The sequence below is a fragment of the Ovis aries genome, chromosome 4, assembly GCF_016772045.2.
Source record: "Ovis aries strain OAR_USU_Benz2616 breed Rambouillet chromosome 4, ARS-UI_Ramb_v3.0, whole genome shotgun sequence".
Taxonomy (NCBI): domain Eukaryota; kingdom Metazoa; phylum Chordata; class Mammalia; order Artiodactyla; family Bovidae; genus Ovis; species Ovis aries.
Genome location: NC_056057.1, coordinates 5,461,163 through 5,474,584, shown reverse-complemented (window position 1 = coordinate 5,474,584; position 13,422 = coordinate 5,461,163). Strand labels below are relative to the sequence as shown.

Here is a 13,422-nt window from a genome sequence, read left to right as displayed (position 1 = left end):
AAAAAGTCAAATAAATAACCTAACTCTACAACTAAAGCAACTAGAAAAGGAAGAGTTGGAGAACCCCAGAGTGAGTAGAAGGAAAATCTTAAAAATTAGGGCAGAAATAAATGCAAAAGAAACAAAAGAGACCATAGCAAAAATCAACAAAGCCAAAAGCTGGTTCTTTGAAAGGATAAATAAAATTGACAAACCATTAGCCAGACTCATCAAGAAGCAAAGAGAAAAATCAAATCAATAAAATTAGAAATGAAAATGGAGAGATCACAACAGACAACACAGAAATACAAAGGATCATAAGAGACTACTATCAGCAGTTGTATGCCAATAAAATGGACAACGTGGAAGAAATGGACAAATTCTTAGAAAGTACAATTTTCCAAAACTGAACCAGGAAGAAATCGAAAATCTTAACAGACCCATCACAAGCACGGAAATTGATACTGTAATCAGAAATCTTCCAGCAAACAAAAGCCCAGGTCCAGATGGCTTCACAGCTGAATTCTACCAAAAATTTCGAGAAGAGCTAACACCTATCCTACTCAAACTCTTCCAGAAAATTGCAGAGGAAGGTAAACTTCCAAACTCATTCTATGAGGCCACCATCACCCTAATACCAAAACCTGACAAAGATGTCACAAAAAAGAAAACTACAGGCCAATATCTCTGATGAACATAGATGCAAAAATCCTCAACAAAATTCTAGCAATCAGAATCCAACAACACATTAAAAAGATCATACACCATGACCAAGTGGGCTTTATCCCAGGGATGCAAGGATTCTTCAATATCCGCAAATCAATCAATGTAATTCACCACATTAACAAATTGAAAATAAAAACCATATGATTATCTCAATAGATGCAGAGAAGGCCTTTGACAAAATTCAACATCCATTTATGATAAAACCCTCCAGAAAGCAGGAATAGAAGGAACATACCTCAACATAATAAAAGCTATCTATGACAAACCCACAGCAAACATTATCCTCAATGGTGAAAAATTGAAAGCATTTCCCCTAAAGTCAGGAACAAGACAAGGGTGTCCACTTTCACCGCTACTATTCAACATAGTTCTGGAAGTTTTGGCCACAGCAATCAGAGCAGAAAAAGAAATAAAAGGAATCCAAATTGGAAAAGAAGAAGTAAAACTCTCACTGTTTGCAGATGACATGATCCTCTACATGGAAAACCCTAAAGACTCCACCAGAAAATTACTAGAGCTAATCAATGAATATAGTAAAGTTGCAGGATATAAAATCAACACACAGAAATCCCTTGCATTCCTATACACGAATAATGAGAAAGTAGAAAAGAAATTAAGGAAACAATTCCATTCACCATTGCAACGAAAAGAATAAAATACTTAGGAATATATCTACCTAAAGAAACTAAAGACCTATATATAGAAAACTATAAAACACTGATGAAAGAAATCAAAGAGGACACTAATAGATGGAGAAATATACCATGTTCATGGATTGGAAGAATCAATATAGTGAAAATGAGTATACTACCCAAAGCAATTTACAAATTCAATGCAATCGCTATCAAGCTACCAGCCACATTTTCACAGAACTAGAACAAATAATTTCAAGATTTGTATGGAAATACAAAAACCTCGAATAGCCAAAGCAATCTTGAGAAAGAAGAATGGAACTGGAGGAATCAACTTGCCTGACTTCAGGCTCTACTACAAAGCCACGGTCATCAAGACAGTATGGTACTGGCACAAAGACAGACATATAGATCAATGGAACAAAATAGAAAGCCCAGAGATAAATCCACACACATATGGACACCTTATCTTTGACAAAGGAGGCAAGAATATACAATGGAGTAAAGACAATCTCTTTAACAAGTGGTGCTGGGAAAACTGGTCAACCACTTGTAAAAGAATGAAACTAGATCACTTTCTAACACCGCACACAAAAATAAACTCAAAATGGATTAAAGATCTAAATGTAAGATCAGAAACTATAAAACTCCTAGAGGAGAACATAGGCAAAACACTCTCAGACATAAATCACAGCAGGATCCTCTATGATCCACCTCCCAGAATGCTGGAAATAAAAGCAAAAATAAACAAATGGGATCTAATTAAAATTAAAAGCTTCTCCACAACAAAGGAAAATATAAGCAAGGTGAAAAGACAGCCTTCTGAATGGGGAGAAAATAATAGCAAATGAAGCAACTGACAAACAACTAATCTCAAAAATATACAAGCAACTTCTGCAGCTCAACTCCAGAAAATAAACGACCCAATCAAAAAATGGGCCAAAGAACTAAATAGACATTTCTCCAAAGAAGACATACGGATGGCTAACAAACACATGAAAAGATGCTCAACATCACTCATTATTAGAGAAATGCAAATCAAAACCACAATGAGGTACCACTTCACACCAGTCAGAATGGCTGCGATCCAAAAATCTGCAAGCAATAAATGCTGGCGAGGGTGTGGAGAAAGGAACCCTCCTACACTGTTGGTGGGAATGCAAACTAGTACAGCCACTATGGAAAACAGTGTGGAGATTCCTTAAAAATTGCAAATAGAACTACCTTATGACCCAGCAATCCCACTTCTGGGCATACACACCGAGGAAACCAGAATTGAAAGAGACACATGTACCCCAATGTTCATCGCAGCGCTGTTTATAATAGCCAGGACATGGAAACAACCTAGATGTCCATCAGCAGATGAATGGATAAGCAAGCTGTGGTACATATACACAATGGAGTATTACTCAGCCGTTAAAAAGAATTCATTTGAATCAGTTCTGATGAGATGGATGAAACTGGAGCAGATTATACAGAGTGAAGTAAGCCAGAAAGAAAAACACCAATACAGTATACTAACACATATATATGGAATTTAGGAAGATGGCAATGACGACCCTGTATGCAAGACAGGGAAAGAGACACAGATGTGTATAACGGACTTTTGGACTCGGAGGGAGAGGGAGAGGGTGGGATGATTTGAGAGAATGACATTCTAACATGTATACTATCATGTGAATTGAATCGCCAGTCTATGTCTGACGCAGGATGCAGCATGCTTGGGGCTGGTTCATGGGGATGACCCAGAAAGATGTTATGGGGAGGGAGGTGGGAGGGGGGTTCATGTTTGGGAATGCATGTAAGAATTAAAGATTTTAAAATTTAAAAAAAAAAAATAAAAAAAAAAAAAAAAAAAAAAAAATTTTTGTGTACATGGTGCATAAAATAATTTTAAAAACCTATGAACCCCTTTGCTCCAGTAAATCATTACCTGAAATTTTCTTTATAAAACTAAAGTAGTTGCAAAGGATGAAATTTTAAATAGAATCAGAATATTTTAACATAAAACTGTTATATCACTCTTTTCAATGTATCGATGAGAATAAAAACACCCAGAGTGATGTGGTTATCCATTATCCATTTTTAAAATTCTCAAGCAAATGATTTTTGAAGATTTCTTCAAATTTCTTACCTCCCTTGGTTTTCTAGAAATACAACTCCTATTCACTCTTGTTTCAGAATCATACAGAAATATTTTTGTGCTTGAATGTCTTTATAATTGATCACTCTATCATATTCTACATAATAAAGTGTATGAACATTTAGATGGAATTGTTTCCTGTGATTTTGTTACATTTTTAAATTACAGATTGAGCTAATAACAGTAGTACAAAAATGATTAAACAATGTGATTATGATCCATTTTGATAAATATCAGAAATTCCATTAGCATTCCATTAGCATTAAAACTATTAGCATTAAAAACTATTAAAATTCTATTAGTATCAATACTCTGGAATATTATAAACACTTTCATTGTATCTTTTACAACTGGGAAGGGATGGGAAACAAGTCAATCTGTGACCTTGGCTACAGGCACTTTGACAGGCAGATCAGGTCTAACCCTAACCCTAACCCTAATTTAGCTTGGGTGGTGAGTGTGACCTTGGCTATAGGCACCTCGACAGGCAGATCAGCTCTCAATAAGGATTCAGGTGGAAATCGAGGGTTTGGAAATTGATTCCGTCAATGTCAACTCCATGCGTCCCACTGTGTCCCTTCATGTAAGCTTGCACTGTTTTCATCTGGAACCTTGATGAGTGGTTGCAGTCACACCTCTGAGAGTCAGTCTGTAAGCGGATCTGAGGATGGTCCCTCAGGGGCTGCCCCCAGCTGTGCTGTGTCGGGGCCTGGGAGGCCGGCCCTGACCCCAGGCCCCAGCTGTGCTGTGTCGGGGCCGTGGGGCCAGCCCTGCCCCGGGTGGCAGTCACCTACCTGGAGTCGGCTTGTGGGCCTGAGACCTCCTTCCTCTCTGAGCCAACCTCCAACAGGAGTGAAATGTGTGGCCCCCAGGATCAGGGTGAGTGTGGTGAGCTCGCTGGCACCCAGCTGGGAGGGTGAGACCCTGCATGTTGTTCCTAGGCCCAGATTTACACCCCGAGGCCTTGCACGCTGCACTGCGGCGCCTCCCCACACTGGCCCCGGCCGGGCCCTCACCTCCCGTTGACCACACTGCTCTTCCCCAAGGCCTTGCACACTGCACTGTGGCGCCTCCCCCGCTGGCCCCGGCCAGGCCCTCACCTCCCGTTGACCACACTTCTCTTCTCCAGCCCACTGGGCAGCACCACGGTCATGGCTACCACCCCGTCATCCAGTGAATGCTTTCTGCTGAGCTGGTTCTGTGGGGGTCCAGGGGATGCTCTGCAAGGAGATCTCTGTCCGCTATGCAAGTTGGGGGTGGCAGGCTTCCCAGGAGGCGGGGGAGCACGAGCCTTCATCTTCCTCCTGGAAAGGCGACAAGAGGAAGGATGAGTGAGGCGGCAGCTTCCAACCTGAAGCCAACAAAGCTGTTGGCAGCCAGCAGCTTCTAAGGACCCTTTCTCCTCATTGTTCATTCTTGTAAGTATTTAGGGCCTTCTGGGTCACAGGAACTTTTAAAAATCAGTATATTACAACAAGGACCTACTGTATAGCACAGGGAACCATGTTCAATATCTTGTAATAACCTAAAACCAAAATAATCTGAAAAGGAATATATATGTGTGCGTGTATAACTTAATCACTTTGCTTGGCACCAGAAACATTGTAAATCAAATATACTTCAATAAAAAAATCAACATATTGGCACTCTCCAGCACTAAGAGAAAATGGACAGCTAAGCAAAGTGGAGAGCACGTTTTTCTAATTGAAGTAGAGTTGATTTACAGTGCTGTGTTAATTTCAGCTGTACCAGCCAAGCGAGGCTCAGTCATACATTTAACGCGTTCGTTTTCGTCTTCTTTTCCATTATGGTGTATCACAGGATGTTGAATATAGTTCCCTGTGTTACACAGTAGTTATCCATTCTACATATAAAAGCTTACATATCTGCTAGTGCCACCACCCACTCCATCCTCCCCCCTCCTCCTCCCCCTTGGCAGACACCCGTTTGTTCCCTATGGAGAATTCATTTTGAAAGTATGTATTCCTGGAAAGAAACAGCCTAAAGTGTGTTCCCCTCTTGGGATGGGTTGGTGTGGAAGAATCTGTTTGGACCAGTCCTTTTGGAACCATTGAGTGGGTCACAAATTCCAGCTAATTAAGGGGGCTTCCCAGCTGGTCTACGTCGCTCTAGCTGAAATCACTGACCCAGCTCCGGATCTGTGACTAGCTGAAGATCTAGAATCTGAGTCCATGATATTGAGGATGTGATGGGACTACATCAAGATGTATGAAATTACCCAGAAAACCCACCAGGCGGACACCCACAGACGCAGGCACTGTGGACAGAGGTGGCAGTTTGGAGACAGGGGCTTCAATGATGTTTTAACACCCACCCACTCCCCCTTGGTCTTCACCTTATTTCTGACTCTGCTTTAAATTCTTAATTAATGCATGTAAGAATTAAAGATTTTAAAATTAAAAAAATAAAAAACTAAAAGAAAAAAAAATTCTTAATTCCCCTTGTAGATTTTTAAACATGACAGTAAATCTCCCACTCTGATGAACATACTTGGGAATTTTTGTCTCCTCCAGATTACTCAAGGAAGGCAACTGACCTTACACAAAGTCTTATTTTATATATATGTATATACTTATATATATTCATATATACTTTATATTTTTATATTTGTACTTATATATACTTTATACTTATATATAAAATATATACATTAGTTCAGTTCAGTTCAGTTGCTCAGTTGTGTCTGACTCTTTGCGACCCCATGGACGGCAGCACGCCAGGCCTCCTGTCCATCACCAACTCTCAGAGTTTACTCAAACTCATGTCCATTGAGTCGGTGATGCCATCCAGCCATCTCATCCTCTGTCCCCTTCTCCTCCTGCCCTCAATCTTTCCCAGCATCAGGGTCTTTCCCAATGAGTCAGTTATTTGCATCAGGTAGCCAAAGTATTGGAGTTTCAGCTTCAACATCAGTCCTTCCAATGAACACCCAGGACTGATCTCCTTTAGGATGGACTGGTTGGATCTCCTTGCAGTCCAAGGGACTCTCAAGAGTCTTCTCCAACACCACAGTTCAGAAGCATCAATTCTTTGGTCCCCAGCTTTCTTTATAGTCCAACTCTCACATCCATATATGACCACTGGAAAAACCATAGCCTTGACTAGACGGACCTTTGCTGACAAAGTGATGTCTCTGCTTTTTAATGTATACATATGTGTATGTATATGGGTCTTCCTAGGTGGCGCTAGTGGTAAAGAACCCACCTGCCAATGCAGGAGACATAAGAGACATGGGTTTGATCTCTGGGTCAGGAAGAGTCCCTGGAGGAGGGGATGGCAACCCGCTCTGGTATTCTTACCTGAAGAATCTCATGGACAGAGGAGCTTGGTGAGCTATAGGCCATGGAGTTGCAAAGAGTCATACGTGTCTGAGGCAACTTAGCATGCATGTATGTATGTATATATGTATATGTATGTATATATGTACGTATATACAGGGACACATTTATTTATATGATCCTTACTTATATAGGGGATCTTCCTGACTTAGGAATCAAATCCAGGTCTCCTGCACTGTAGGCAGATTCTTTACCATCTGAGCCACCAGGGAAGCCCTTCCTTATATAAAAGTTTTATGTTACATAGACCCTGGCTATTATATAGGAGCTGGCATTTACTCAGCCTCAGGACCTATGCTCACAATACCCTCAGGAAGCTCACTTCATTCAAAACATTTTGCAACTGAGAATACTGAGTGTCAGTTAGATCCAAGCTCCCCTGGAGGCCTGGGGAGGAGGTGTGTCTTGCTTCCAGGGCCTTGTCCCACCCACCTCGCTCTCCTCCCGTCTGTCCTCCTCCAGACTCCAAATGGAGGAGCCATGAAGAGGCTTGTGAGCCCTCATTGATTAACTTCTGCACAGCAATGTGCTGGGGCATTCTGTCTCAAAGCACCAGACATCAGAATTCCATCTCTAGACATTTATCCTAAAGAAACATTCCCACAAGAATGCATTGTCGAAGGTTCAAAGATGCTCAGTACAATTCACAATGGCAAAAAATATATAAGATATTCTAACCACAGGTCAAAAAGAGGGAATCCCAATAAATGACAGTATAAAAACAATGTTATACTGGTATTGGTTAAAAATACTTTTCTTTTAATTTTATTTTACATTGGGCTGTAGCTGATTTATGATGTGCTTCAGGCACAGCAAAGTGTTTCAGTCATACATATCTGTGTTCCTTTTTCATCTTAGGTTATTAAGAAGAACTAATACTGCTATATAACACAGAGAGCCCATCCTGGGGTTCTGTGACAACCTAGGGGGTGGGATGGGGCAGAGGCAGGAGGGAGGCTCAAGAGGGAGGGCATATATCTATATCTATATCTATATCTATATCTATATCGCTGTGACTGATTCATATCGTACAGCAGAAACCAACAGAACATTGTAAAGCAATTGTGTGTGTGTATCCTCAGACACTTCAGTCACGTCCAACTCTTTGTAACCCCATGGACTGTAGCCTGCCAGGCTCCTCTGTCCATGAGATTTTCCCAGCAAGAATACTGAAGTGGGTTGCCAGACCCTCCTTCAGGAGACCTTCCTCATCCAGGGACTGAACCCATGTCTCCTGTGTTGCAAGCAGAGTCTTTACTGCTGAGCCCCTGGGGAAGCTCACAAAGCAATTATCCTCCAGGTAAAAAGCATACTGTCAAAATGACTATACTATCTGCATATTCAGTGCAAGCTATCTACATATTTAATGCAATTCTAATCAAATTGCTAATGGCATTTTCCACAGAACTAGAACAATAAATTTTAAAATTTGTGTGGGGATGCAAAAGACCGTGAATAGCCAAAGCAATTTTGAAAAAGATGAACAAGAGCTTGAGGAATCAGGCTTCCTGACTTTAGGCTATACTGCAAAGCTACAATAAACAAAACAGTATGGTACTGGCATAAAAACAGAATTATATATCAAAGGTATGGGGCAGAAAGCCCGGAAATGAACCCACATACCTACGGTCAGTTAATGTACAACAAAAAAGGCAAGAATAAACAATGAGGAAAAGACAGTCTCTTCAATAAATGGTGCTGGGAAAACTGGAGAAGTAAAAGAATCATATACTTTAAACATATAAGCTGATGTTCTAAAATGTTAAATACAGACATTTTAGGAAAACAAACTTCAGAATATTCTTTTGAGAAATGCTGTTTCTAAGAGAAATAAACATAGCAATAGACCATAAACAGTCTAGAAAGTCAAAGCAAAGATTTAGCAACAACAACATACAGGTGATGGGTACCATGACATTTGTTCTGCTGTTTTCACTTCTATGCATTTCCTAATATTTTCTATAGTACCACTTCTCTATATATTACTTGTAAAATGAAAGAGGTAATCTCAAAATGGGGGAAAACAGCAAGTGGGGTTCAGATGAGGCCTCAAACCATCACCATTCATGTCACTGGTTAACACAAACCTTAGGAGTGGCACTTGGGTCTCATCCTCCAACCTGACAAGTAAATATAAATTAATTCTTTTTTCTTATGAAAAAACCTTAGACCTGCATCATATTTTTACGCTTTGTTCTAATGTATTGCATTTTTCCCCTTTAAACTTACAGAAATAAAGTAGCAAACATATATTGCTCTGGCCTAAGGACTGTATACTTAATTCATTTATTCCTCACAATAACACTCCAGGGAGGGACTGCCATTCCTATTTTATAGGTATGAAATACAGGCACATCTTTCTCAGATTACAGACAATTTGGTTTCAGAGCCTGAAAATTTAACCAGTGCATTCTTCAACCACTATCAGGAAGACCAGATATTGGGCCATTTCACAGATGGAAAAGTCAAGGCAGAGAGATAGGCTATATAAAATAAATAAACAGCAAGGATCTACTGTATAGCACAGGGAACTCTACTCAATGTTTTGTAATAAGCAAGGAGATCAACTCAATCAATCCTAAAGGAAATCAACCCTGAATATTCACTGGAAAGACTGATGCTAAAGCTGAAGCTCCAGTACTCTGGCCACCTGATGCAAAGAGCCAGCTCACTGGAAAAGACCCTGATGCTGGAAAGACTGGGTGCAGAAGGAGAAGGGAGCAACAGAGGATGAGATGGTTGGATGGTATCATCGACTCAATGGACATGAGTTTGAGCAAACTCCGGGAGATGGTGAGGGACAGGGAAGCCTGGCAGGCTGCAATCCATGGGGTCACAAAGAGTTGGGCACAACTGAGCTACTGAACAACAGTAAGGAAAAATTATATATATATATATATATATATATATATATATATATGTATAACTGAATCACTTTTCACACCTGAAACTAACACAACTATATTCCAATTAAAAAGAGAGAGAGAGAGAGAGAGAGAGAGAGAGAGAGAGAGAGAGAGAGAGAGAAAGCTGTCTTGAACTCCTTGACAGAACTCTGTTGAAAAGGAGGCATTTGTTCATTCACGCAGTACTGAGATGGGGGCAAAAAAGACAGAAGCAATGTCCACTGCTCCAGGTTTCCCCAAATAAATGATGTCCCTACTACCCTGAGTCAGCCTTTCCATCTCCAATTTCTTCTCTTGCCACCCCCCAACCAAGCCTTCATCACCGAGGTCTGCACAAATGCAGCCTCTTCTTTCACCCCAACCTCCTGCCACCCCGTCCGTCATTCCACAAACATGCGCTGAGTGCGACCATGGGACCTTCATCTTCCCTGCCTTGCTCTGCACACGGCACCCCTGACTGCACGATGACAAAGCTTCCCTCCGTGGGCTGCACAGATGCCCAGAGAGGCTTCTGTGCTGGATTCTGCGGATCCAGCCTTCTGGGGTGTGCGCGTGCGTGAGTGCACACGTGCACACATGCAAGCTGGCCAACACTGAAAACACTAGAACTAGAACTAGAACGTTCTCTGAGGCTCTTGTCTTAACATGAAAATGGCATACGGTTTTACCTGCAAATTTGTAAAGCAGCTGATAGAAAAATATACAGTTAATACATATTAATTTGTTCATAACTTCAAGAGTCTGTTTTCATTTCATAGAAATAACATCTGCAGATTTTCAGCAGTGAACATGAAAAAGTTTCACACCAAGAGCAATGCCTGGGGTGTGGGTGGATTTGAGGAACTGACAACAGGCAGTCTTTCTGTGTCCCCTGCTTCTCATCTGGAGGGAAGAGACCCCGGTCTCCATGACCGTTCCTGATTTCAAAGGGCAGATTCACACTGTTGCTAATCAGAGAAGGAAGGGAGGGAGGGGATAGGAGACACAGAGGAGCAGCTGGGGCAGGTCCTGGTTCTACATCAGGGGATACGCATGACAGTATCGTTGAGCTCTTCATGAAACTAAGCTCCCCAACAGATGGAAGAAGCTAGCATTCTCCACCGCAGGGAAGACCAGCCGAGGCCAGATTAAAGAAACCAGAGAAGCTCATCCAAAGGCCACCTGAAGCCAGATTAAAGGAGTGCGCCCTGCACTCACTCCACGCCTGCAGCCTCGCCCTTGAGTCATCACGACAGAGCTCCTCACCAAGTCCTCCTGGGCAGAGGCACACAGTTTTGAGGGGCACCGGCCTGCGGCGTCCCCCTTCGCCTGTGCGACCCCATAGCCCGCAGCCTGCCAGGATCCTCTGTCCCTGGGATTCTCCAGGCAAGAATTCTGGAGTGGGTTGCCATTTCCTTCTCCAGCGCATGCACGCATGAATCACTATGCTGTATACCTGAAAGGAGCATGATATTGTTAAGTCAACTATGCTTCAACAGCAACAAAAAATAAATACAATAAAAATACACTTTGTCTCATCTGATCCTCATATTCTAAAGGATAAGATCTCCAGTTCTCATTTTATAGCTGAGGAAACCATGCTCAGATGGGTTCTAAAGGCACAGGTATCCCACAGACATTTGGGGAATGCCTAGATGACTTTTGCAAGGTCACTAATAAAGCAGAAGGGAGCAGAGGGTGGTTTCATGTCTGTTTTGTCTGGAGGAGGGGCCTGGAGGCTGCAGGAAGAAGTTCCCGGTGAGAACACTGCCAAGGAACCAGATGATCCCGCAGCCAGCGGGGACCCTGAGGACTTGGGAGAACAGGCGAGGAGTCAGGTGAGGGGGGCAGCATCTGGGCACACATCAGATGGAAAAGCAAGGCTGGACGTGGCAGTACCAGCTCCAGGTTCACAGCACAGGGGCTAAAGTGGAGGCCAGGTAGGGTGGCAGAGGATGCCGGGCAGAGAGGCTGTCGGGGAGGCAGCGGGCTCTGGGGCGGGGGACACTGCACGGCAACCAGACTCCAGCAGGAGGCTCCACACGGGCCAGTAGAGGACTCGCCATCGGAGATGGCCAGAAACAGACTTTTGAGGGGTTGGGCTCAAGATGACAATGGCACAAGCGGAGCGCACACAGGCAGAGGAAAGCGGTGACCCAGCTCTGAGGCCGCACCAGGAGGCAGCAGAAAAGAGCCCCTCTCAGGTCGTTCTGAGAGTGCATCCGGGCCTGGGCTATCTCAGCGGAGTCTCCCCTTCCTGGACCTCAGTTTCCAGGTGGGTAAATGGAAAGCTGGATGGTAGGACTTCAGGCCTAATAAACCAAATCACAGAAAAGTATAGACCCAAACTACCACCATCATATAAAATTAAACTAAGCAGTAGTCAGGATTAAGAGGGCTAGTATCAAAAAACAGAAAACAGAAAGGAAGTGATGGTGAGGATGTGGAGAAATTAAAAGCCCTGTGCACTGTTGGCTGGAATGCAAATGGGGGAAACCACTGTGTAAAACAGTCTGGAGATTCCTCAAGAAATCAAAAATGGAACCAGCATATGACCAAACAACCCCAGCTCTGGGTACATGCCCCAAAATAATTAAAAATAAAGACTTAAAGAGATTATTTGCATACCCATGTTCAGAGCAACATTATTCACAATAGCCAAAAGGTGACAACAACTCAAGAGTCTATCAACAGATGAGTGAATACATGAATGAAATGTAAATTCATTAATAAATGAATGAAAAATGAAAATGTGGGAAATACACATTATGGAATATTATCTAGCCTTTGAAAGGAAGTGAATTCTGACACACGTTAAAAGGTGAATGAATCTTGAGGATGTTATGCCAAGTGAATAATAAATATACCAGTCAGAAGGACACAGATTGCCTGATTCCACTTATAGAAGCAACACAGGGCAGTCGAGTTCATAGAGACAGAAAACAGAATGGTGGTTACCAGGGGATGGGGGCAGATGGGCAGTTTCACTTAATGGGTTTACAGAGGTTTTGTTTAACAGAGTTCCAGTTTGGTAGATGGTTCCAGATGAAAAAGGTTCTGGAGATGGTTGGACAACAATGTGAACGCATTTAACTTTCCTGAACTGCATGCTTGCACACGGCCAAACGTGGCCACTTTCATGCTGTGTGACTGTACCACGATTTAACCATGACCATTACTCCTAACAAGACCACACCTCATCACCATAAAATGAAGTTTGCATCTTTATGAGTCTTCCTGCCGAGACTCCCTTTCTTGGGCACCTCTCAGTCTCTGCCTCTCATGTCCCTCTGCCCAAGAGAGGCTTCTCTGGCTGAGCGCACTGGAGGGCGAGGCAGAAGGTAGGACCTGACACAGTGGGGGCTCACGGGCCCCTTAGAGGAAGGGAAGGAAGGAGAGAAGCTGGATCCACCCACGGGAGGGGGCCCTGCCGGGAGCAGGGGGCTGAGAAGGAGCTACAGCGATGAGACCTCTCCGCAGCCTCCCCCTTGAACGCCCTCCATCCCAGAAGCAGCATGATGCCTCGGGCCTGTGTGTCCAAGGGGGTGACCATGGGCCAGTTCAATAGCAGGAGCTGCCCAGGCACACGGACACCCCAGGCTCCTCCGATCATAAGCAGCATCTCCCCATAACACAGCACCACCAGCCTTCTCTACCCAGCAGGGGCCCCTGTTCTTCCCACAGGCCTGAGTGACCTT

At 43.0% G+C, this 13,422-nt stretch overlaps 1 protein-coding gene across 4 annotated transcripts in view; it reads right to left on the bottom strand.

The window, feature by feature from the left end:
- Window positions 1-13,422, bottom strand: part of COBL (cordon-bleu WH2 repeat protein) — a 305,488-nt gene that overhangs the window by 192,577 nt on the left and 99,489 nt on the right. For all 4 annotated transcript variants that reach the window (XM_042248330.1, XM_060414416.1, XM_042248331.1 and 1 more), the window contains exon 2: window positions 4,581-4,784. In XM_042248330.1, coding sequence (XP_042104264.1) covers window positions 4,581-4,784 — 204 coding nt within the window. The remainder of the gene's footprint in view (window positions 1-4,580; window positions 4,785-13,422) is intronic.